This window comes from Carlito syrichta, unplaced genomic scaffold (genome assembly GCF_000164805.1).
Source record: "Carlito syrichta isolate Samal-C Ts95f unplaced genomic scaffold, Tarsius_syrichta-2.0.1 Scaffold169078, whole genome shotgun sequence".
Classification (NCBI taxonomy): Eukaryota; Metazoa; Chordata; class Mammalia; order Primates; family Tarsiidae; genus Carlito; species Carlito syrichta.
The window spans coordinates 590,543-617,683 of record NW_007113174.1 but is presented as its reverse complement, the minus strand read 5'-3'; the positions used below and the strand labels follow the sequence as shown (position 1 = coordinate 617,683).

Genomic DNA, 27,141 nt, shown 5'->3' with positions numbered 1-27,141 from the left:
AGTGCACAGAGGCCTGGGCCCCAGGCCTTTTCCATGCTTGCCATGTTTCTCCCTTCTGGCTTATGCAGCAGGTCCTTCAGACCAAAGTGCAGACTCTGCATGTATTCACTTCTCACTGATTGCCATGCTCGGTTATTCAGGACTTTTTACTCTATTGACCCATTTCTATTAGCTCACTATAGATGTTTCTAGGAAAATTAGGAAGTAAATAAATTATTTTAACATAGTCTTGAAAATCCTTTCAAGAGACCACAAAGACTGTAAGATCAGCTTCCTGTCCCAAACTACTAAAGAAGAAAAAACCACCACTTATTACAAAGACACCTCTCTACTACTACCACAATCTAAACCAGACAAATATCTGAAATAGATTTTGTATGTCAATAATAACGGGAAGAGTTAAATTAAGACAAAATAGTAACTCAAACATCATTGGAGAGGACATATTTTCAACTGGGGCCACTGACAAAGATCTTTGGAGTACAAGAAGGAAAGATTGTTTGAATATAATTTGCATCCTCTATGGTTATTTCAGCATTAAAATGATTCTTTCTCATTTATAGCCTTCATCTAAGCCATCTACTCTACTCTTAAATAGATTACAGTAGCATATTAGATAGTTTAAGTAGATATGGCATTTAGTTAATACAAAATTTCTTTTCCTACTGCCAACTCGCAGATCAAGTGAAAAACCATGTCATGTTTAGGTATTTGGCATGAATTTTTCTTTAACATAATAAGCTGATGTCAATACTTCAGAAAGACTACTACCCAAATACAGTTATTTAGAGGGCCTGAATTGCTACATAAATTCAAATAAAAATAAAAAGAATTATTTAAGAAACAAAAGAAGAACCTCTGAAGTGAAAGTTTTCTTAAGCTACTTCAATCACTTTTTTGCTGATTGAGTTCATTATCTTTGTTCACAGCCCTCAAATTGCTAAGTCTAATGTTCAGTTGTAATGTCTAAATAGACATACATACCACAAGCTCTTGTCTAACCTTTATTATTTAAAGATGACTATCAGTCATACTAATATTTTTTCTCATATTGTGAGAGTATAAGAAAATCTTAATTTGGGAAAATAGCACTAAAAATGTCTGGAAAGGGAACTAGGAATACGCTTTTCAGTGAGAACTGATTTTTGTTATAGTTTTTAAATTCATAGCTTAACTCTAAAGTCCTAGCTGACCTGTGTATGGCTTTAAGGAAAAAGCAGCAGGTATGAAGTAGAAGAAAGGTAGGCAGGAAAAGAGGAAGAGAGGGAAAGAGGGAGAGGGAGAGAAGAAGGGAGGGAGGAAGGAAGGATTGATTTAAACATACACGATACTTTATTTTACTTTCCTCTCAGCCCTTGCTAGTATTGGAAATTAACTTATTCATTGGGTTTGAGGGGTATATTTACTTTGTCTAGTCTAGTATTGATAATTGGGTTTTCCTTCATTTCCAAGACCCTGGCTCTACCCATTATAGCAACTTCATTTTTGTCGTAATCCTCCACTTGAGCCCTTGCTTTGGGAGCCTGCTTAAGATGTCACTGCTTGAAAGATAGATGCCTTGGCCCTGCCAGACCCCTTCCAAGGAACTGGACCCAGTGGCTGAGGCCTGCTGCCTGCTCCCTGCCTTCTCCAATGTCAAGTTGCCTGCTGTGGGCATCACCCAACATGGCTTCCCAGTTCTCTGCTTCTACATGAGTGTAGAGGCCCCTACACTCTATGCTGGCCCCAGATGCCTTTGTGTACCAGTGTGATGCTCCGGTGTGCACTGTTTCTGTCAGTTCTTTAAGTTCAAAGCCCTGGCCTCACCTAGTCTGCTCCTCCTGATTGAGCTATGCGATTTGCTACCCAGAGGACAAGCTGCTGAGGCTGAGTTTCTGAATGTTCTGCCCTACCTACCCTGCTAGTCTCCCCTAGTCACCAGTCCTAAACGCTAGCACCAAGCAAATGGCTTATCAGAAACAGTATGAAGCAGAAAGTTTGATTAAGTTTGTGAAGATAATTCCTTAGGGCGTCAACTAAAGTAACCAAAGGGAAAAAATAAACAAAAAGAGTATTCCCATGCCCCGTGTGAATCAAAACATCTGAGCTGAAGACAGTTACCCCTAGGCTTCTGAATTCTGACTTAACCTCACTCACCTCAACTGCCCCTTCACTATGTGACACCTTAGATTACCCACTTAATCTCTTTGGGGTACATCTGACATCTTTGTAAAACAAGAATAAAACTGTTCACTATGCCAATCTTACATGAGTGGTAATGCACTCTAAAATCTTAAGTAGAGGATACTATGAAATAAGAAAATATATTCACTTCTACTTTTTAAAAAAATAGAGACTAGAAGTACACCATTGAAATACAATGCTCAAAGTGACATCCTTAAACTTTTTAAAAGTAAATTATGAACTCCAGAAAACTTATATTATAATAGAAACAGTACCACATCCTTAACTATAGTGGTATAGGGAAAAACTCCAAAATGTCATGGCAGCATTTATTACCAAATGCACACACAGTTTACTCTATGGGAAAAAGAAAAGGTAAAAAACAGAGATGTGTCTAAAGAAGCTATTTGCTAATCTCTATTCGAGATTGTGTGGCCAGAACCCGGGTTTCAGTTGAGAAGACGTTCAGAAATGGCCTGTCTTGCATTATATATTTGAAGGAGAAAAAAATCTTTACATCATATTAATTTATCTTAAAAACAAACTATATAAAAGGGAAAGAAATTTCCTCTTAAACAGATGTAAATGATTCACAATGAAGTCCTTCATATTTATAATCAATCCACAGAACTTTATGGTTATTACTACTTTGTATTGTATTATATTGCATCAGATTATACTTAGTCAAGATATGCTAAAAATAATGAAATGAAGGGCCATGGTAAACCTAAGTACAAATAAAACTTTGTACCTTAGTTGTGGATTATATATTTTGGAAGGTATGGGAAATTTTCAGGATTTATCTGGGTTCAGATTACTTCCAAATAAAAGATTGTATTCAGTGAATCTCCCTGTAGTGTAAAGAGGGCTCAAAATGTTGAGCTATTCACTTCTGAAAAATAGAACAGCTCTTTGAATATAAAATAAAGTAAAATACAATAAAAATGAAACCAAGGTGTAAGATCTATTTGGCATCTTAAGTTTAAAATCATATTCAATAGTTTTTATAAAATAAAGCATTGAAAAAATCAACTTTAACTTTTTGAACTTATCACTAATAACATGAAGAAAAATTGACATGTAAACCACTGACTCTCATTTCTCAATATCATTCTTTATTTAACACTGAAGTACTCTGTTGTACTTTTGGAGCTCTCTATCTCTTTGTCATGATTCAAAAGCTATAAGAATCAAATTAAGGTTTCAACCAAAAGTAGACCAGGGAGTGAGCTTACCCATATCACTTTGTGAAAAATCAAGCATATTACTTCCTATTAGATGAAAATGTAAAACCTCTCTGAAACAACAGCTAAGAGACTTATACAGAGTTTCACTGCAGTACAAGCAGAAAACACAAAGTTGCTTTACACCAACCTACTCTGATCCTTCTTCTTAGCTTATGTTTTGCCAAAAAACTTACATTTGACCTGTAGTCCTATTATGACCCCAATGCTTCAGAGAGAGGAACACAAAATAGATTACCTGAGTTACTATAAAACTGAATCCTGAATAGCCATAATGGTTTAAAAACAAAACAAAATATTCATCATGTCTGGTGGAACCAATTACTTTGACTAGACATTAAAGTCATGAAAGCTTCCAGTCATCTGCACTATCCAGAAGCAACTTACAAAAAATTAAGATGGGAAATCAAATTGATAAAGAAGATTTCTGGTGATGATAGATTAGATCATTTGGTCCAATTTTCCCACTGAGAATAACTTTTAAAAGTACATAAAAATCATTTCTTTGAAGGTACAGGAAAGGTAACAAGATAGTGAAAAATTATCAGGTCAAGATCCAGGGGACAATTGAGGTCCGGGAAAGATGAGCTCCACATTTGAAGCTGCTTTCCCCCACAAGGTCATTAGCTAGTAGCCTAATACACAGCACTGAGCTTTCACCTACTCACCATCTCACACCACAACTCATACTTGCTTATATATTCCATAAAAGAGGCAGTATGGGCTACAAAAAAGTGCAATGGATTAGAAGTCAGAAGACCTAGGTTGAATTGTAGCTTTATTTCTCTAGGAAAATATAAGCTTTAAGCATAAGCTTTATGTCTCTGGGAAAATTACTTTAGTTCTCTGAGTCTTATTTTCCAAATCAGTAAAAACCAGGACAACAACCTTTCCTGGTGCTTGTTATGATTTGATGAGATATTATTTACCAATTGTAAGTAGTTAATTCCATGCTACTATTTTTACTTATGAGAGTTCTCTCTAAAAGTGAAAGGTTTCTGTGCTGGTTTACTTGAATAATAACAGAAGCAGGAATAACAGCAACAAGAGTAAAAACTATTTAAGACATCTTATGTGCTAGAAAATGTGCTGAGAAATTTTTAAATATTATTTCAGTTAATTCTCTCTACTACCCTATGAGGTGGGTGTTGTAATTTCTAACTGAGGCTCTAGATATAAGGTATTTGACTGAAAATAACACAATTATTAAAAGTAGGAGGTATAATGGGATGCAGGATTATATGGCTGTAAATTCCGTGCTCTTAATCACGAGGCTACAGAGCCCTTCTTTCCCATTTCATTACATTTGTCTTTCAGTCTATTGTTATCCGATATGCTCAGGCTCTTTTTACTACACTGAGTTTTAGAAAATAGTTCATCCCATAGAAAATCTATGGTCACAATTAACATATTCACAGAACTAAAATTTAAATTGGCTTCTGTATCCAAGTGAATAATCAATATAATGAAATGAGATTTTATTGCATAATAAAAAAAGCGCAATGATCTGTTCGAGTTTGGTTGGGCCAAACTTTTAGAAGAGACTACCAAAGCTCTGAGCACATTCATAGACTACTAAGACTGGTATCTGGCAAAGACCTGAGCACATTCATAGACTACTAAGACTGGTATCTGGCAAAGTTTGGTTGGGCCAAACTTTTAGAAGAGACTACCAAAGCTCTGAGCACATTCATAGACTACTAAGACTGGTATCTGGCAAAGACCTTCGGCTACCATGGTTTCTGTAAGCATAACAATGGCCAGACTTGATTCTGGTGAACCTGAATTACAGACACTCATTGCAGGCTCTCATTATTGAGAATATTTGGAGCAGCCACTCCTATTATCAAATCATCATAAGACACACAGGGTCACAGACTACTAACTGTCCATATATCTGATGGAGTCTAGGAGAATCTTTATTGATGCTAGGGACAAGAGAAGAACCACATGAGTAAATGAAAGACATCAACTCCTCCCCAGACAATGTTGTACTTCTTAACAATCTTGAACAAGGAATGATCAAACTCAGAAAGAAAATGTCCAAAAATACAGGAAACCACTGATTTAAGTTTAAAGCAGTACAGAATTTTTTTTTTTCTGTTAGTCCCTCCTCCCTTTAATTAGTTTGGATTTTTCAAGATCACTCAGAAGCTGCACTATTTTAAGAAGTAGCTACCTATTTCTTTCTTGATCAGGACCACCAATGGATATGAAACAGCTCCAGAAATGTTCATCCACTGGTTTCTTCAAAGAGAAATCAGCTCTGGAGGAAAAGTACCTAAAACTGTATCTGAAATGACTGAGTTGCACATCATTCAATGTTAGTGTTAATGTTCCACAGTGATCAAGCCAAGATAACAGTAGTACAACAGCATAAATCTAAAAACTGTATAGTAATTATTGATGAAGGGTTATGTTTATCCATACCACAATCAACCACAAGTTGATTAAATTTGCCAGCATTTTCTGGTACGGAATCTAGCACAGGTACACATAAGTATAAAACATAAATCCACATGTATCCTTGTTAAAGTAGTCAAATTGGAGAAGAGTAAAAATTCAGTATGATCACTTGGTCCCAAGTTACGCATTGACTCGGATTGTTCATTTTTGTGAGGCCCCTTGGTTTGGGTTCAAATCTTGCCTCTTATTTTCTGGATGTGGGACCATGGGCATATTTCCCCATCTGAAAATTGGAACTAATAGTCCTGAAACAAGAATATGAGCACCAGTTTACTTGAGAGCTGATCCAAGAAGTGCCAATGGGGAGTGAGAAGGTGAGAAGGAAAAGGGAGCAATGGCAATAAAGGGTATGGTACTGAGCAGGTACAATTATAGGCAACTGATGCTCAATCCTGCTGGAAGGACTCTCTCTGGGAGGTAGAGTATAACATGTCTCACACTTTCCCTGAGGGATGAGGGAGCTGGTGTATTACTCTACCATCACATCAGTCACTGGCTGAGCATGGTGTAAACAGCTTCTGCCAAACAGGGAAAGTTCTCAGGTAAAACACTGCAGGTATCAGCAGGTGGGAGCTTTCAGGAATGGTGAGAGGTGAAGAGATATGGGTAGGACCCCCAAAACATCTGCTACAACCTCCTACTTCAAAGGGATATAGTGAGCATTAAATGAGATAACATGTGAAAAGTCTTTGGTCAATGCCTAGAATATAATAATGCTCAACAAAAGTTAATTTTTCTTACATTCCCTTGAATTGTGGGAGGACATCCAATCTTGTGCTTCATTTCTCCCCTTTTTTTCCTTAAAAAACAGAGAAATTGTCTAACTAGTGAAGCTTATTGAACTTGGTTCTGAGATTGCTAAAAACTATATGGAAATGTTTATAACCTTGAATTCAGATGCAATAGGTTAGAAAGCAACTAATCGCTGCCATTAAACCATAGAAATTAGATTTTATTTCATAGGAATCTGGAAAGCTTCACCACTCCAAATGCAAAAAGTGAAACATATTCCTGCTAACAATACCAGTAATTTCATCCGCAAATTCTTATTCACTGCGGTGGGAGAGATCTGCGTTCCCGCGGTTCTCACAAATTACTTGTCAGTGAGCTCTAAGCTTAGATTTCATAACTATGTTATGCAATCTGCCTGAATAAAAATGATAGCAATAGAGACTCAGCCTCTATTACTTCTCACTGTTTATATATGGCTTTCTCTCCAAATAGCAACAACTGGCAAGATTTTTCCTATTTACTGCATATGAAGTGTACTTCTGGTCAAAAACGCCTACTCCAACATGGAAAGTCAAGGCCTTGCCTTTTTCTGTAACTTCCTGTTCCCAATTCAAACCATTCACAAATTCCCTCAATAAATAAAAGACTATAATTATAATTATTTTACTCTGTGCTTACAAATATGTTCCATCAATTTTAGGACATTTCTCCCCCTTCATTTTAATATCTCTGAAGTAGGATGGAGCCTTCTAGTCATTGGTATCTTACAACTGCTGGCTCCCAGGTTCTGGTCACTATAGCTGTCATTGCCTGGATATGTAGAGCCTTTACCTTAGCTGTCCAGATCATGTGACTTCCACTGATGTGTGTGCAATATTCATACTCTCCTGTTGAATTAACTGCCATTTAAAATATCTTTAGGCCAGGTTCGGTGGCTCAGCTTGTAATCTCAGTACTTTGGGAGGTGAAGGCGAGTAGATTGCCTGGGCCCATGAATTCAAGACCAGTCCAGGCAACTTGGCAAGACCTCCTCTCTACAATAAATCAAAAATTAGCTGGGCGTGACATGCCTATAGTTCCGGCTACTTGGAAAGCTGAGGCGGAAGGATAGCCAGAGCCCAGCGGGTTGACGCTGGGGTGGCCGTAAGTGAGCTCCGTGCGTGAGCCACTGCACTCCAGCCTGGGCAATGGAGTGAGACTCCAACTCAAAAAAAAAAAAAATCTTTAAAAACTACACTATGACTTGTCATTGAACAAAAAAGTTATTGTGCAATCAGAAAGGTGTGGAAATACAGCAGTTGGAACTATAAAGTTGAAGTTAGTGAAGCAAATATTCATGACTGAAGAATGACAACAATTCCATATCTTCTCACAAAGCAAAAGCCAAGCTAAGGTGTAAGACAAGAAGATATCAGCAGATAGAAAAAACCATGCTATGCTTTGTTACTGAGATACACATGCTTAGATTACTAGCCTATGCCAAGCACTACAATGAAGTCAGGAAAAATTGGCAAATCCCTGGAATGGATGTGTTTTGATCAATTAATGCATCATGCAGGACTATTGTCACAGTAAGTCATTTAGGGTAGGTCACAGCCAAAGCTAATGAAGGTTAGATTCTGTGGATTAAAAAAAAAAAGTACAGGAAAGGTATGCCTGAAATGTAGAAAAAAATTGTCTGTGTAATAGCTCCCAGCCTAACCCTGGGAAAGGCAGAGGGACTCTGGTTCTGAGCACCTCTGAGTTGGCTGGTCATCACTCTACAGACTGTGCTTTCCATCAAGCTCCAGTCATGTCTTCATGAAGATGGCACTGGAGGCCTAAGTTCACCCACTTTCTCAATACTGTGTTCCTCCTCCGTATCATTTGCCGACTGGTTCAGTAAGAACATAAAAAGAAAGCAAGCTGACATAAAATCTGAATGGCCACCTCACCTCTCTTCAAAGCAGAACCAGTCCACAGTGTATAGCCTAGTTCACCACCATACAGATAAATAAACCAATGCTCAGAGTCCCACAACTCACCTAAGGACACAGAGCTAGGTAAGTATTTATTCGAAAAGGGGTTTGGCTGGGCTCGGTGGCTCAGCCTGTAATCCCGCACCTTGGGAGGCTGAGGTGAGTGGATTGCCTGAGCCCACGGGTTCGAGACCTGCCTGGGCAACTTGGCGAGACCTCATCTCTACAACAAAACAAAAATTAGCCGGGCATGGTTGCGCGTGCCTGTAGTTCCAGTTACCTGGAAGGCTGAGGCGGAAGGATCGCTGGAGCCCAGCAGATCGAGGCTGCGGTGCCTGGGAGCAGCCACTGCACTCCAGTCTGGGCGACAGAGTGAGACTCCAACTCATAAAAAAAAAGGGGGGGGGGGGGTTTGAACCCTAGTCTGACATAATATTCTATTCAAATGATATACCATAGTTCATATTTTTCAACTGTTAGCATTTAGGTTGCTTGCAGTATTTCACAATTCTAAACAAAAACATATGGTATTAAATGGATTTTAGTTTATTACTTTTAGTGCATTAACTTAGATTACTGGTGCCAAGTATAGGATTAGCTTTATGACCCATGTTTTCCTAGATGACTCTCTGGAGACTAAATCAGAAATAGGTGGGTATGTCTATTTCACTATGTGTCTGTCAGTACCATTTATTAACAGATTTGGCTAAATCAATATAGGTGAAGCATAACTAGCAGTTGTTTTCACTTGCATATATTCATCATTGGTAAGATTGAACATTTTTGTGTTTACTGAATTGAATTATGGGCATATGTAAATGAACATATATATGAGTATTTATTTGTAGTACTCTATCTTTTAATATCTATACACAGGAGAAACAAGGTTTTGCTCTTATAAAACCCCAAAATATTTGAGGTAGCTTAGAAAAAAGAAGGGTGCAAAATGGAAGCAGTTGCTTCCTTTTCAAAAAATAATGTAAGAAATTACACAGTTGTTGGAAAAGCATCTATAATTATGTTAGACATTTTGAAAACAGAGTATCAAGCAATCCCCAGATAATTACTTGTAAACAATTACATGCTTAATTGTTTTAATTCTGTGGGGATGTAGAGGAATCTGTCCTAATATTTATTAGAATATAAAACAAGCATATATGATCAACTTAGATAATGTAATGAGAGCTAAATTGCATCATACCCCAAGTGAAATTCACAAGAAAATGGAAGCCAGAATAAAGAGGGAGGAAATGGCCTACTGCTTAAAGAGGGTAGATGCAGAGATAGACAGATGACATGATATTAAGTAAAGAAAAAAAAGCACTATCAACTCTGACTTGAAGGGAAGAAGTTCTGTACCCATAGAAACACAGCTTTACCAGAATGAAGGGGGGAAACTGGGGAATCACAGAAAATGAGATTTAGAAATGAATTATAGTAGAGTCAAATGACTGAAAGTCCTGAATGCCTGGCACTGGAGTTCAAACTGAACACAGGGCCAAATGAGCCATGGCAAGTGTGTGTGCAGATTTGTGATGGGAGAGCTATAGGCTGTGAGAGTCCAGCAGAGATGCACAGGGCACACCAACACAGAGACACAGGCAAAAAGGCTAGTTATATGCCACCACAGAAAGCCAGGTGGAAAACCAAGGGCCCAAGCCAAGGGGATTTCTCAGTAACATTTCCAGATGAACAACAGCAGGCCAAACGGACAGATTAAACATGGAGATGCAGACAGCCACACAGCCATGTGTGGTCACAGCACAGAAAGTGTGCTGGTTTTAAAGGAAAGTAAGTCACCAGTTTCCATTATGTTTCTAAAAGAATGTAATGTCATAAAAATTTCTAAATCATCTCTTCATAATTAGTAGACCTTAGCTAGGTTGGATAAAGGTATTTTTTAAAAATTGAACTAATAGAAACATATATCCAGTCAAGAATCAAATTAGTAAGTATTATGAGAATGATGATGATCACTATTTTCCTCACTGTGGTTGTTTGAACTATGATATTATTTATATTTAAATCTCACCTTATTTCACAAAGGAATTGAGGAGGCATACCATGAGAGTGATGCTTCAACTAATTCTTTATTCATTTATTTAGTCTCCTTGTTTTTAAACACATAAATAATACCAATGTGTCCATTAAAGTACTATTTCATATTTGATATAAGCTTTTTAAAACTACACATCACAACTTGTGTACTGTATTCTACTTGGGTCCTATTCTAAACTGTATTCTATAGTATTTCAACTATTTCACTTTTTAAAACAGCAAGGAAGTCACTAGGAAGGTTCTGAGATATGTTATATTCAACTCTGGTGAGGCAGGATATATACAATTAAATAATACAGAGGCTTCTAACTAACAGCAACACAGGGTATGTGGCCATTATGAGTATGAAACTAATTCTTTCATGTTTATCTTGCTGGCTAAGATCATGGGAATTACCAAAATATTTACTTTCTGCACTATGTTCCCATAGACAGCTATAATTGGGATGATACTTTAACAGTCATAAAAGCAGACTTAATACTGACACCAGACTTCCGCCTTTTGTTTGCCTTATAAGAAGAGGTCATTAATAACGGTAATGATTAGCCATCACAGTCATCACTCAACCCAGACAGCAGGCACAATGGCCCTTACATCAAATCTGACCTGTGACGTAGAAGTCTTAAAGCTTTGTTAGTAAGGCCTGATAAGTCCCTTCACACAATAGGGTTTCCTATCATAAAAATCTGTTTTCTCACATGAACCATGCTGAACATGTTAAAAATAAGTTTCTCCTTCCATATCAGTTTGTAAAAAGAATAATCAATCAAAAAATAAGGCTGAAGGTCCAAATCTTCTTCCCCTACTGATGTGAATTTCCATCCTAGGGAATTTTAAAGTTCATACTAGGTAAGGTAACTATTAAGCCCTTAAGAACACAATACAGTTTTTCTTTTTCAAATTATAGATAATATCTACTAAAGATATTGAATGCACTTTGAAAGAAAAGGAAAAGTCAGGCATGCTGCTATGTGATGTGCCAACATTCTTTCCAACTCTAGGATTCTACGTAATCAGGTCCCCAAGCCAGTGCTCCATTCCTCTTTTCATTAGAGATTCCTCTGGAGTCAGGTGAACACAAATGAACATTAGAACAGAAGTCTGACACAGCCCATTTGGAGTATCAACACCGCTCCTACTTGCTCTCTTACCATCTCCTGGACAAAGAATCTTAGTCATTTAAGCTATTTACTGGGATAATGAGAAGCAGATTTGTAGAATGATCAGGAAGGGCAAAGAGGATTCATCTACAACTCCAAGTGACAGTGACTACCTAGAATGCTGTATTCAAAAGGATTCTGAGGCCATGTGCCGACTCAGCAGGGAAGCATTCATGATGGTTACAATATCTACCAAGGCCATATGAAGGCCTTTTCTCCCCTTTCTGCAGATGCATAAATCTCCCCCAGGAAAGTTTCTAGCTCTTGGGAAAGTGTCTGGCTATATAACACATTATAGCACATATAACCAGGCTGATCCTAGGATACCAGAAATAAGGGCTGCTAATGTAAACACCATGGCATAACTTTATTTCAGTATCCTACCCAACTTTTGTTAATTTGTTAAAACATGCTGAGGTGGTTAATTCAATTGATAAAAGTCCCTTTTCTTTTGATGCCCAAAAGTGCTGTGCAACAAAAATGTCTGCAATGATGGCAATGTATCATCATTACATGTGGCTATTGTGGTAGCCATTCATTACATGTGGCTACTGAACAGTTGAAATACAGCCAGTAAGATTTTAATTTTATTTCACTTCAATTCATTTAAATTTCATGTGGCAAGTGGCTACCATATTAGGCATCATAGGAGTAGAATGTTTGCTTGCAATGATGAATGAAGTCCACAAAGAATAAGACCTAAGTATATTTTGTTTACTGAGGTATATTATGTGCCTAGAACACTGCCTAAGACATAGCAGGTGTTCAATAAATATTCACTAAATAAATAAACGACTGGATAAAAGACATGTCCTATTGGTATGTATAGTTTTGCCAACTTTTGGCTTCTGGGTAGCATCATTAGAGGGAGATGTGTGTAGTATCGATTAAACATTCTCTCAGACTCAAACCTGTAACACAGCCCTCACTGGCCTTAGCAGCTATAGTATTTTCCACAGAACTTTAAGTACATAGAGAGTCAAGAGAGACATGTTTAAATTCTGGATTGAGAAATCAAATATTCTGAAATATTCTCAGTCCCTAACCTGAAAGGCATGAAAGCAATTCATTTTAAAATTGCCCAGTCAGACACTCCAATAGAACATTATGTTGGGCAACACCTCAATATTACAGGAAGATGGTAGAAACAATAACATATGACCAAATCCACTGATGGAACCGAGTTTAAGAACTCTTTTTGGAGACGCTAAATAGAACATTTAATGTTTTTCTTAAAGTAAAAAGGTGTATCCCCATAAAAACATATGGCATGTATAACTTTCAGCACCTTAAAAAACTTATATATAATAATCAGTAATACCAGCATTTATTTGCCCCAAAATAGTATTGAGAAGCGACAAAAATGGAAGAGCATTACTAATGATGATTTCTGTTCCAAATACAAAATGGTATTTTAAACAAATACTGATAAGACTGTGTGAAGAACATTACTTTTCATTAGCAATAGCAAATTTTAAATATTTTTGCTTTGCTTGTGAACCAGATGCCATTAGGCAAAAAATACTCCAGAGTTGGCTATTGCATTTAGCCTGCCTTTTGACACATGCCATCTAAATAATAACACAACAAATCATTACACAGAACTGTTTGAAACGTAAATAAAACATCTGAGCACCTTCTTCTACCTCTCAATACTTATGGGGACATCTGACCTTGAGCTGAGAGTCTCTTCTGAAAATGTTGTCCACATGTCTAAAGTTCTCTCCCTCGCACATGTACTCTGCCATCCACCCTCAACCAAACCATCTAAATTACATTCAGATTTTTGTGGTATCATAATAACTTCAATATGGGATATATTTTCAACATTCTGGTAAGAGACTCCTTTCTTCCCCGCCTCACCCTGCTTCAAAGTTATTTCAGGTTTGCATATTTCATTTTCACATCTCAGTGGGATACCCATCACATAACATTTATTTGTGAGGTCTACAGGCATAATGTGGGGGATTGTGAACTAGCATGTCAAAACCACATACTGCATGCGTATGTCTTAAAGAATGAAAAAGGATTCCTTTTTTCTCAAGACGTATAAGCTGTCTTAACAACGTAAGTCCAAAGTGAATACCACAACCTAATTAAAGATGAAGAGCATAGCAAGCAGTATTAAAATGTCTTTCCTGATTCATTTTTCGCCAAGTTATGGTTTTATCAAATGTCTTGTCTCATTAATGACTCCAATAGACATAATGAATACACACACCTTCTAATCTCACCAAATTCTGAAGAGAGTTGAAAGAATTTTCCTCTGCATGTTTTGGGAGGTATGGCAGCAGAGAATGTAGAGATAGGGCAGAGAGGGGCTCTGAGAAAAGACTAATAAAGTCCATTCACCTGCATATAAGGATGAACGTATACATATTCCCAGATAAATGACCTGCCTTTAAAGTTCTTGAGGAGGAAAAACCACAATCTCTCCCGGGTATCAATTCCTGTATTTAGCTTTATTTCTAGGAAGTTCTTCTTTTGAGTCTAATCATGCTTCTGGGTCAGCTTCAGGAGCATTCAAGCTGTGTGATCGCACAGGGCCCTGTGTTCAGCAGGACCCCTCTTCTGCCTGATTTAGTGTTTTCCTGACACCATCTTGAAATTAGCAATAATTTTACCTTTGAAATTATTGAAAGTTTGAAGTTGCGTTTTGTAAGTAAAGTCTGATGGGGCAATGAATCATGTAAATGAGAAGGGAAGATATGCGCAATACGCGTGCTCTCCTTTCCTTTCTGCCCTATTCACATGTAGCCTATGAGCTCAGAACTCCCTCGGTTTCATGATGAATAGGAGTTCAGGGAGACTCAAAGCAAGTACAAGAGAGGCATGGCATGGCTAGATTAATTAAGTTATTTATTTGAACTGTAAATAAAAACATCTGAACACTTTCTTCTCCCTCTCAATACTTTGTGGGAGCTGAGAGTCTCTTCTGAAAACGCCGTTCACATGTCTGAAAGACTGACATCGACAGTCTTGAGAGACTTTCCATTAGAACCAGAACTCATTTTGAATAAAGAATGCAACAGAATTCAAAGCAACACGAATGATAAGGAAGCCCATTATATCCTTTCTTACTTTTGTTACTTCCTCTGAATTTCCCAGCCACTTACATTGAAGATGATAACATAGAAGGAAAGAGAAAGACAGAGTAACACATGATTTTTTCCTTTCTCATCAATAAACTGAAGGTATAGAGTGCTAGAAGACAGGTACATATCAAGAAGTGAAATAAAAAACAGTTAAATCTTGTGCAGCAAATCCATAGATCTTCAAGAACAAAAGACGTGTGCATGTATAAGTTATAAAATCCAAATTGTGTAATTTTGTTGATTCTACATATGAGTTTAATGCTTCATATTTGGATTTCAAAGAGGCGCTGCACATTATAAGGATCAACATCAAAATCCACACTAATGATTTAAATTTTTAATTTTTCTTTACTTAAAACATAAAATAGCATATTAAAAAACCATCATGATAAGTCGAGAGAAAGACACTACACAAAGACCTGTTTTAACAGCACTTTAGCACCTTTTCCCTTACTTTTTGTCTGTGTTTTCACTTTGCATTGGGCACTGCAAGTTATGTAGCTGGCCCTGGCTTGCCTACCTAAGCTAGAGATTACATCCACTACATCTGTACTGCCAGGTCACAATTTGTCAGTTTTCACCCTTTTCTCCATTCATCCGCCCAACAAATGTTGACTGATTGACTGATCTGTCCTCAGGCATTGTACCAGGTACTGATTATATAAAAAGTGTCATTAAGATGGACAAATAACCACGAAAAGGTTATAATATCTATCTTGCATAACTTTAGTAAGGACTATAACTAATATACATAAAGGGTACAAACCACTCCCAATAATGACTGCTAACCTTCAGAACTCTATTCAGTTATCTCATTTAGTTCCCATAAAAACTTATAGGGTAAGTCCTATTATTGTCTGATCTTACAGTTACAGAAGTAGAGATCTTGAACAGTTCAGAAACGACCATAGTGAATTTGTTATTAAGTGGTGGAACCCGGAACTGGAGCCACCACACTTTTTTGATGACTAAATCTGAATTCATGAGTGATAGTTATCATTCTTATTAAGTCCTAACCAATCTTTGCTTTCTAGTATTGCAGTTGTGACCCCATTTCTAGTTTCTCAAAGGTCAGTTTTAATTCCACTTTTATTAATCTCCTTATAATATATAATTTATAACTCTAAAAAGTATATTTCAAATCATTTTCCAATAAATATATTTGTATTTTTTAGGACATTAGCTTCCTTTTTTTAACCTCATAGTCCTTTGACCTAACTTTAGAAACTTTGATTCAGCTGACAAAGCTTGTGATTTTCAAAATTATGTTTGTGACTTTATTCACAAATATAGGAAAACAGACCTGGGTCCAAATCCTGGCTCTGTTGCCCACTAGTTTCAGAAAAGTATGTAATTCTCAAAGGCCAACTTTTCTCATATATTAAACGGGGATAAAAACAGTACCTTAACTACCTCATAGGGCCATGTTTAAGATAAAATAAGATAATTCTTATGATACCCTTAAAATAGCGCCTGGTACCTAATAAGTGCTGGAAAAAAGTTGGTTTTTATACTATTGTTTTTAGTACCATAGTCTCATATCTAGGTTAAAAAATGAGTTTGAAATTATTTTCCCTTAAGATGTTTTCCTTCAGTACAAAAAACTAAGTTCAAGAGTCTCTAATTTCTCAGATGTATATTAGTTCTTTGTAAATAAAAACCCACAAAAAGTACCCCAGAATGGCACCTGGTAGTGATATATACGCCTACAATTCAAGGGATCTGAGATGTTTTTATTCACACAATCCTTCACTGAAAACTCCAAATACCACCCTAATTTTTCCTCTTTTCATTCTAAACTGCCTATTCTAGGGTCAAGGGTAAAAGAGTTTATAAATTACATGTAAATAATTCTATAAACGTACGGAATTATTCCCATCATTTTAAGCGAGGCTATCTCAGTTCGCTTAAACCTTTGAAGTAACACTTAAATTTAAGAAGGTTGAGCAAATTAAAATGGCTGCAGTGTTTTTTCTGACAGAAGAGGAAAGGATTAGCTAATCTGAAGGTTACTGCCATCACTCAGGCCTTCAAACGACTGTTTCCCTGGCTTTTAAGTGACTGAAGAACACATAAAAAATAGACTGTATACCACATAAAAATGGAGTGTATACATATTTTTAAAATAGTTCTAGGAAAAAAAGACCTTCATTAGGGCACTTTTATTATGGTTTAAAGAAAAGGAAAACAGTATTTTTGTAAAAAAACCAACCCTTCATTTGATACCTTAGAAAACATGATAGCCATGTGCTATCTTCCTATAACCAAAACTTTTTCAATAATTCTGGCTGTCCCCACTGCAGGGTTATGGGTCCTTACCAATTCTTGAGTGTCTTCCTGTAGTGGTAGAAATGCCGCCTCCAGAATAGCAATCTGGTCAGCACTAAGCTTCTGCCACAGCCCAATCAGCAGAATCACCAAATGAGTGGCACTTTTCAGCCTGGTGAATGACTGGAACAGATCGCCTTGGTTTTTCTTTACTGCATCTGCTAGAGCAATTACCTGCAGAAATTACAAACTTCAGTTAGGGATAATTTCACAATTCTTCAGCCCTCAACAAATTATGTCTGGCATACTTTTGTTTTTCTTTAAGACAACTTGATGAACTTTGTCTTCCACAAATACAAACTACGTTGAGTAATAAAAGAGTTATCATTCATCTGCTCGCTTCCTTCTTTTAAAAAAATGCTCACAGTTAATTCCAAATCCATATGGCCAGGAGATGAAAATATCCATGAAATCGCTTAATGGGAACATTGTTCAGGGTCTGCTTTGCCATTGACTGACCTTTTTCAATATATGGTAATATAAGTAACCTCTAATAAAGTTATCACAGTCCTCATTACTAGCCATAGAGATTGATCAATTAAAATATTTTAATCAAAATAACTTCAGCTCCCTTGTAGTTCAAAATAATAACTTCATTACACCTTTTCAGAAAACAACTGTCTTCCTCTGATATCAGTCTTTATATGTTATATGATATTGGGATACCCAATATTTCTTTACTATATCTAAAAGGTAATTTCAAATATTTGACCAGTTGAGTAATGTCATTTTTAACATAAATGTCAGACACCAGCCCACAGGGATCTAAAAGAAAAAAAAAAGTTCAGGGTGTGTTAGCTTTATAATGCCAGATCTATTTAAGATAAAATTGGCAGGAGTGAAGAGACTTAGCTTTTTTTTTTTCATCCTTTTGAATAATCCTGTGGAAAAAAGAACTAAAGTAACAATTGGATGGAACATCCAAGACAGTCCATTGGTGTTTTATTTTATTTTAATGTCTTGGTGAATTTTGTGCTCATTAAAAGTAATAAACTGACTGCCCCAGAGGCTCAAGGCAACTGACAGTCCCTAGAACAGGATTAGCAAAAGCCAGGGCAATGAGAGCTCCTTTCTACAAGCCTCCACCAGCTTGTAAGACTAGAGCTCAGATGAATTTCAAAGTCTGATGCAGATCAATTTGGTGATATTTCATGACTTATTGACACAAGCCCAACTGTTAAAAGATCATCATCCAAACTAGTGGAGTACACAGCTATGTGGTTTCCCAAATTCCATGTGGGGAGAAGGGCTGTAGGGAGACAGTTCTCAGAGTGTCCAGGAGATTCTACAAAAAGAGAAGTAGTTTAGAAAAAGATAGAGCAACTGAAGGTCACTGCCTAAAAATGCTAGGCCGACCAGGATTCCTTGCCACTTGGTTGAGGGCTTGCAGGAGTTGTAATAGGCATTCACAATTCACATCTATCTCTACAGGGAACTATGGGAGTTTAAACCAAGACCATCATTACATAAAGTGCATTGCTTACTATGTGCCTAGTACTGTGCTACTTTCCATTAGTGTTCAAAAGAAGTACATGACATCTTATAGCCCACAGGGATCTTATAATTTGTTGGAAAAGAAAAACACACATATACAACCAATTAGTGGGAAGAAGCATTACTACAATAATGTCCTAATTGTGCAGAACAGAAAGTAAGTGTGAAAGAAGTTAGCAAAGGGACGGATTACTATGGGCCAGAGTTAAAATCCCTGGGGCCTCTTTTACTCAAATGGGGCTTGGAACTCATCCTTTCCCCATTACTTCAAAAAGTTCCCTTGAAGAGACGGATAGAGGCCACTTTCCTTAAACCAAAACACCTGGAATCATGTTTCCCCCTACCCTCACCATGATTACAACTGACTCCTGTTAAAGTCTACGTTTATACTCTTTCTTCCTGTGAATGTTACCAATTAAGCCTCATTGTGGGGCCAAGATATTATGACACAGATGCTTATTGTCAAAAAGTCCAAATCATACAAAGATCAAGGTCATAAACACCTACTGAGTGCCAGCTATGTGCAAGAATTTGCGGGAAACACTGTAGGAAATTCAATGGTGACAGATCTGATATCCACCTTCAAACAGTACATAATAAAGAAAGAAAAATAGGTCAGGGAGGCAAATACTGACCATATAAAGAAGAACTTATAGACGATAAAGGATAATTCCATTAACATTATGATTATTACATTAACAACAATTCCACCAATTAATTGAACACAGCATGCTGAGCACTCTGCCCTGGGCTACACAGGTATCAGTGCCTTCGATTCTCACATCTCCACTGTGACTTCGTGGGCATCAATTATCTCTTTTTCACAGATGAGAACTCTAAGGCCCAGCACATATAAGGAATTTGCCCAGCACTGTACACAGGGCTTGCAAACTGTACCCGAGTTTAGAAGAGCCACGTGCTTGGTTTAATGTCCTGCTATCTCTGCCTTGGAATTCTTAATAATTTTTTAAAATATTTTATTTGTTTGTTGTTTTGAGTCAGAGCCTCACTCTGTTGCCCAGGCTGGAGTGCAGTGACATGATCATGATGATCATGACTCACAGCAATCTCCACCTCCTGGGTTCAGGCAGTCCTTCCACCTCAGTCTCCCAAGTAGCTGGGACTACAGGTGTGTGCCACCAAACCTGTCTAGTCTCTGGCCTGGGATTCCCAAAGTGCTGGGATTACAGGTGTAAGCCACTGCACCTGGCCTAATAATTTTATTTTTAATTTAATTTTTATTTTATTTATTTTATTTTATTTTATTTTTGAACTTGTGCTTTTTAAGTAAAGTTGATAAGACAATGGAGCATGCACATGAGTAGAGGAGTTACGTGCAATCACTTATGTGAGTTAAATGTCCTTAAACTTGCATTTAAAACTGGCATTGACAATATAAAAATGGTAAAATTCACACTATTTAAAATGTTGATTTTTCCTTACTTGAAAAGATATTAAATCAAAAAATTTTTTTAAATTCAGAAATTATGAAAGAGAGACCACTGAAAAAAAGGAAATCTTCATATTTTAGTAGCTGTTTTAAAGCACTTTCTTCGTGCCTTCTGAATAAGGGCCCCTCATTTTCATTTTGCACTAGGATCTGCAAATTAAGTAGCCAGAGTGACCACACAGCTAGTAAACAAAATAACAGGATTCAAGTTTGGGATTCTCACTCCAAATCTTACTTGAGACTTTAAGTACTTTGTAGATTCAGAGATGGGTATACTATGACTAGCTGAGTGTGAGAGGCCTTAGGAAGAAAGAAGTGAAAAGGAAAGCAGTGGTATGCTGGAGGTGGTTTGTCAGCTTCTCCCACATCGGGAGAAAGAACCTATTTGCTCAATTTTCAAGAATTTTGTGAGCCAATTATTAGACATGGTCATTATTAAAACTTAAATTATAAACTTAAACTAAATAAATTACATTAAAAACAAAGGTAACAAATATTCAAAATTAATTACTTCCTACCATTACCTAGGCTCCTGAGGTTATTTATGCCTACCGTATCTGTATGTTGGAAGGAAACACTCTACAATGTCTTACCAACTCTGCACTCAGAGACCTCGCAGCATTAGCATGAAATCAGTCATGGTGGAAGTATTTCCAACATGGAAATCAATGAATGTTACAAAGTCAAGCTTCCTACCTTTCCCTTTCCCTAGAAAGCCGGTTGCTAAATATTTACCAGCACACCAGTTAAAAGAGGTATATGAAAAGTGTCCCAAATAATAGATATTGGATAAGAGGGCCTTAACTGTGAAGTAAACAACTTGAACAAAGCATTAAAGCAAAAAGTAGAGGCCACTTGCTAAGGGAAGAGCAAACACTGTAGTTTAGGAACAGTATTTGATAAAAAGATAAGCTGGGCAACTGCTGTAAAGGAACCAGAATGTCAGGGTGAAAACATAGGGCTCATGTGGAGAGTGACAGAGTATTCCGAGTGTGGGCGTTACTTGATGAAGGCTGTACTCTAAGCAGCGATTGGATCATAATAAATATTTGGGGCATTTGCTGGACTTAAGTGAAGCTTTTATGCACGTTCCTTACTATCAAGGGAAAATTCTCACTAAGTGTAACAGCATGTCAGTTCATGGACCCACCCAACTTGCTAAACACAGCTGTGGTGGAAGAATGACTTCTCAGTGAGACAGCAGCCCAAGCCACAGGATCTTTCCTGAGCAAGGCCCAAAATACATCAATCCAGGAGAAGCATCGTCTCTCTAAGTCTCAGTCTCTTTGATTATATTTCTGTGCCATTGTGGAAAGAGCCTGCTATCACCAAATGGCCATAGAAATGGGGGGAAAATGGGATAAAAAATTCCTTATGTAAATTACCCCCGAGGAAAATCTTCCTGAACTACTGGCGGGCATGAAATACTAAACAGATCTCCATGTTCTCAATTTAGTTTTACACGTAACAGCCAAGTTTACTTTGTTCTCCATGAGAGCCAAATGAATTTAGCAGAATTAACATAGTAAAAAGGGCTGGAAAAACTGGACCCATCAAGATTCAGATCTGTGTGACCAAGGCTTAGAAGATCTCCCAGCTCACCTGGAACTCAGAAATGAAGCCAACCAGCTGCTAGGACTTACATTTGAGGGAGAGTGATTTTTCAGGCTCATCACTGGCTGAGCACGATGTGTGTTCCCTAGTGTTCAACAGAACTACAGAAAGGGAGGGGTTTAGGAAACAATAAATGCTAACGATTTCAAGCACAATGTGTTGATGGCCTTTGTTTTGCTTTTTCAAATTGAAGGTTTCCAAATAAAATGGAGATCCCAAAGGACATCTCTGTCCAATTGCCATATCAGTTGATGCCAAAGTAATGAGGCAGAGGCCCAGGGAGCTGCTTGCAGGAAAATGCTCAACTCATAAAGTGAGTGTGAAATTAATCCCAAATACTTCCAGCTGCCAAGATAGGCTCTAAAATTGGTTACAGGAAAGCAGCAGCAGCAACAGCAGAGCAGACATGAATCATACTATGTGAACACGGACATGTCCAATTTCTTCACCTAAACTTACCATTGAATCTGCATCCAAATCTCATGTGTGGCACATGGAACACCACTACACTGCTGTTTAGCTGTCATTTACTGAGGCCTGACTGTGGTTTTGCCCAGATTATCATTTGGTCCTCATGATGACCCTCTGAGATAGGAAATGTTGACCCCTCTGTTCCCACTTCCTGATGAGAAATCAGGAGCTTAGAGATATCTGAGCACACTAGTCATGGTCATGAACAAAGGCAGAGAAGGGCCAGGATCCCAATCCTGTCTTCTGATTTTCCACTAGGTGCCCTTTCTCCTGCACTGGTAAACAAATGTATAAAGGAGGCCCCATAAAACAATCCGGTAGATTTTTGTCTTGATAATTAGGCAAAGATAAAAAGAAAAAACACTATTAATATATTACATACATGATGGGCATATATACTTTAGTTAAAAGCTTTCCCATTGTCTGGGCTTTTAACATGAAGTTTACTCCAGTTAGTTGGTTTCTGCCTGAAATTGGTTGGTACTGTCCATAATTATAGTACAAAGAAAATTAGTTCATAATTTGTAATGAGGAGAAGTTTTTTTCTTTTAACAATAAAGATAATTTTATTATGTTCCATATAGCTAAAAAAATAAAGATTTGGAAAACAGCTATTTTCTGGGTCTGCTCCATTAGTGAAGCTACTTTTTAAAGATGAATGATTCATTTATTTTCTATAAATCTCACATCCAATGTTTTCTTAGTAAGTTGATGCTCTGCAATAATAATTGTCAACATTTATTGAGGGTTTCCTGGGAGCCAGGCACTGTGCTAGCCTCTTTACAGGGATTATCTCATTTAATTCTCAAAACAATTCTGTGAGATGGATACTATTATTACCATCATTTTAAAAATTAGAAAACATAATTACAGAAAAGTTCAAAGAGTTAGTAAGCAGAAGAGCCAGAATTCATACCCAAGCAATTTGACCCAAGAAGCAGCACCATGAAACACTGCCTGCATTAATTTTCTGCCTGCACATCAATTTCATCATAGGCAATATGTGGAACAAATTCTATCAAAGTTCCCCAATGGGAGGTTTCAGCTTTGCTGACCTTCCAATACCCATACAAATTAAGATAGGTTTATTTTAATTAAAAAGGTCAGCATGGGCAAATAAGTTAAGAAAATGAATTCCTATGATATGGATGAATTTCTGCATCCCTAGGGAAGAATGTCATAGGCTGTGCCGGGGCAGGCAATGGCCTAAGAGCCAAAGAGACGGACGGGGCTTCAAGTCCTGGCTTTGTTACCAAACAGCTTTATGTCAGTGCTCAATTTGCCTCCCTTCTCTGGGCTCTAGTTTCATCACCTTTAAAATATGGGAAACGCAATCACTAACATCCAGCATAGCTATAAGTGTCTGATTCAAAAACTTTTAAATTATGTTCAGATGACCTTTTGTTTTGAACTATCCAAGCCACTTCTTCCTCTCTATTTGCACACATACTAGGATTCTTGTTTAATGTTTGTTGACTTGCAGTTTTTATCTGTAAAATAACAGTATGAATATTTTTATTTGACTAATTCATAGGATTATGAGGATTAAATGAAAGGGGTAAAAAGATGGACAATTGCAAGTGCTGATAAGGATGTGGAGAAATTGAAACACACACACACATTGTTGGTAGGAAGGTACTATGGGACACCTGCTTTGGAAAACAGGAATGTAACTCAAAAAATTAAACAGAGTTATCATATGGCCCAGAGATTCCATTTTTAGGTATTATGCCCAAAAGAAATAAAAAAGTATGTCCACTTAAAAATCTGTTCACAAATGTTCATAGCAGTCTTACTTATAACAGCCAAAAAGTAGAAACAACTCAAATTTCCATCAACTGATGAATGGATAAACAAAACGTGGTATATCCATATAATGGAATATTAATCACCCATTTAAAAAAATGAGGAACTTATACATACCACAACATGGATGAATCATGAAAATATGCTACATGAAATAAGCCCATCACAATGGACCACATATTGTATGATTCCATTTAAATAAAATACCTACAACAGGCAAATCTATAAACACAGAAAGTATTACTAGATTAGTAGTTGCTTAGGGCTAGGGCTGGATGGTGAATAGGCAGGAACAGGAAGTGACAGCTAATGGGTATGGGGATGAAAATGTTCTAAAATTAGACTGTAGTAGCTGGCACAACTCTGTGAACACACTAGAAATCATTTAATTATATACTTTAAATGGGTGAGTTATACATATGTAAATTATAATTCAACAAAGCTGTTTAAATAGTAAGAGAATAAAAGTACTTTGAAAGTATAAATTATAAAAGGTAGGTAAATAAAGGCAACTTTACTTAAACAATGTTTGACATATTAATGTTATGCCATATTGCAACTAGGGCTTAATGATCTTAAGGATAATGGAATATTCATTCATGTGACTTTGGAGTCAATCAGATCTAAGTGTGAAACTGGTAATGCTACTTATTAGCTATATGACATTTCGCTAGTTACTTTACCTCCCACAGACTTAGTTTTCTCACCTATAAAAGAATATTCAAAAGAAAATTAACATTCCTTCTATTCATTTCTAATCTGTTTGGTTCCTGGTTACTATTTCTTAATACATCCTAAAGTTTAGGGCTTATTTCAATTATGTAACACCAGTCATATTCTGCTTTTTCTATTAGATTAAAAATGACATTGAAAAAGGAGGACTCTTTTGCTGGTACTTGAGGCACACTACCACCTACCACTTCCGCCAGTTAGGCAGGACAGCTGAGCACCCATCTCTTCCCTGACCCTCACTCTGTGGCCACTCAGTGAGACTATGCTCAATTTGTAGCTAAGTTTAGTCAAGTTTCAAAGTTTGATTAAAAGCCTGTAAGTTACATGTGTTGGACTCCCTTTATCCATTCCTTTAGCAAAATTCTATTAAAGCATGCACATATTGACACAACTTTGCCTGTATGGCTTGTTCTCCAGAAATACTATGGAGCTTATTATTCAGGGAGCTAGACATCATTTGGCTTTCTAAAATACCTTACTGAAAATGCTAGTGATTTGAATAAAACGTTTCTCAAGTACACTATGAAAAGACGAGAGAAAACAAAATTCACACTCAAAAATTCCAGAAAATGTCAGTATAAAAGCAGCAATAGATAAGATCCCAACATGCCCACAATTTTCCAGTACCAAGTACACACTGACTGTACCATAAATGCTGGATGAACTGAGGAACCTCCAAAGTCAGTCCACCTAAAAGTCCAACACAACTAAGAGCCATGCTAAAATTGCCTCTTAAATCCTAGACACACTGAATCAGGCACTGTCAACCTCCCAATTTGAGTGGAACCCAAGTGATGTCACATGGAAACAACAGACCTACCTCAATATATCTGTCATCTACTTAAAAAAAAAAAAAAAAAAGCTCTAGTTCACCTTTAGCCAGAGCTGCCTAACACCAAGCTACAGACAGCTCTAATGACTGTTGAAATGAATTTATTCTTCAGAGGGCAGCCCTCTGGTTAGAAAGACACACTTTCAGTCTAGGAGAGACTTGGAAGCAGACAAGAAATAGGGCATACTTCCCTCTCAACGATGTTATTTGTGATGGCATTTGCCGAGGGCTCCAACATGGCAAAGGCTTTGCAATAAGGAAAAAAGGAAAAGTTTACAAGTTTAAACTTTTACTTTGGCTTAAAAGACCTCATTTGTATCCAAAAGAATTGTTCTTTTACCAAAGACAATGAAGTAAGGTTCAAAATGAAAAAGGAACGACATGGAGATGGTTTAAATGACAGACAAGCATGTAAGAAGTGCTTGGGTAGCAAGCTTATAACTAATTAATTCATTACGTATGCACACTCATTATCTACCTGCAAAATCTATGGCTAGATGAAAGAGAACCCTGAGGTTTGTACTTCAAAGGCATAGCAAGAATATAATTCTTAGCTATTTTTGCTACTATGCTATTTTGTATAAATAGGACATTGTACCGGATTACATTCTGTTGCACCTCACATGGAAAGAAAACCTAAGATTCCCCTTTAACGTGCACTTAGCCTAAATTTGTAAACCAAACCTGGGATTAGAATACACTTTTAACCACAGTGCCATTTTGGGTAGCCATTAAAACAAGAAAAGTGTACCCATTTAGTAAAAAACTTCAGTCACAAAAATTATTTGTATTCATAAAAAGAGACCTGCTAATTGGCTAAATCACCCAATACTTCCAAACACCAGGATACGATCACGTGACTCTTAGAAATCATAATGGTTTTTCTGGTCTAGGATTACAATTTTCCCTGACACCAATCCTCACTTGCAAAATGCCTTGAGAATTCACATAAAACTGGTTTTAGAAAAACAAATTATTCCTGAGAAATGTCTTTATACTATATACTGTAGAACACTTTTTTTCTTTTTTAATGTTCTGCCCAGTAGAATATAAAAGGTAGGCAGTGCTGCAATATAGACTTTGGCTGGGACTTTTAAAATATATACCACTGATACATTAAAAAGGTTAAATGAGAAAGACAATAAATCATTTACAAGTGACATAGAGACAAATTTTGCTATTTCTGCAAAGTTTATTCACCAAATAGACATGTAACTTAATCAGCTGAAAGGAAACTAACTCCAATGCTTGGCTAATATAAAGCTAAAAATACAACTGATCTCAATCCTGATTACTATTTTTACCTTTTTCCCCCCGGCTGACCAAATTTTTACCCCTTTCCATAAAATTATTTTTCCTATAGCCAAGCGAAACCCCAATTTAAAAAATAATAATTAATGGAATCAAGTTGTAAAAAGAAGAATGAATGTTCTCTGGACTACGGTTACTCATTGAACAGATTGCTATTAAAGTTGGAATCTATGGTTGGCAATGTCAGAACTGGTTTTATAAGCCCTGGAGAATGCCATAGTTATCAC

The 27,141-nt window shown here is 37.0% G+C and overlaps 1 protein-coding gene across 15 annotated transcripts in view; it reads right to left on the bottom strand.

The window, feature by feature from the left end:
- Positions 1 to 27,141, bottom strand: part of BBS9 (Bardet-Biedl syndrome 9) — a 468,999-nt gene that overhangs the window by 67,085 nt on the left and 374,773 nt on the right. For all 15 annotated transcript variants that reach the window (XR_002481520.1, XM_021709169.1, XM_021709171.1 and 12 more), the window contains one exon: positions 17,196 to 17,378. Coding sequence is in view for 14 of the 15 variants with exons in the window: in XM_021709169.1 (XP_021564844.1) it covers positions 17,196 to 17,378 (183 nt within the window). In the remaining variant the exon portion in view is untranslated. The remainder of the gene's footprint in view (positions 1 to 17,195; positions 17,379 to 27,141) is intronic.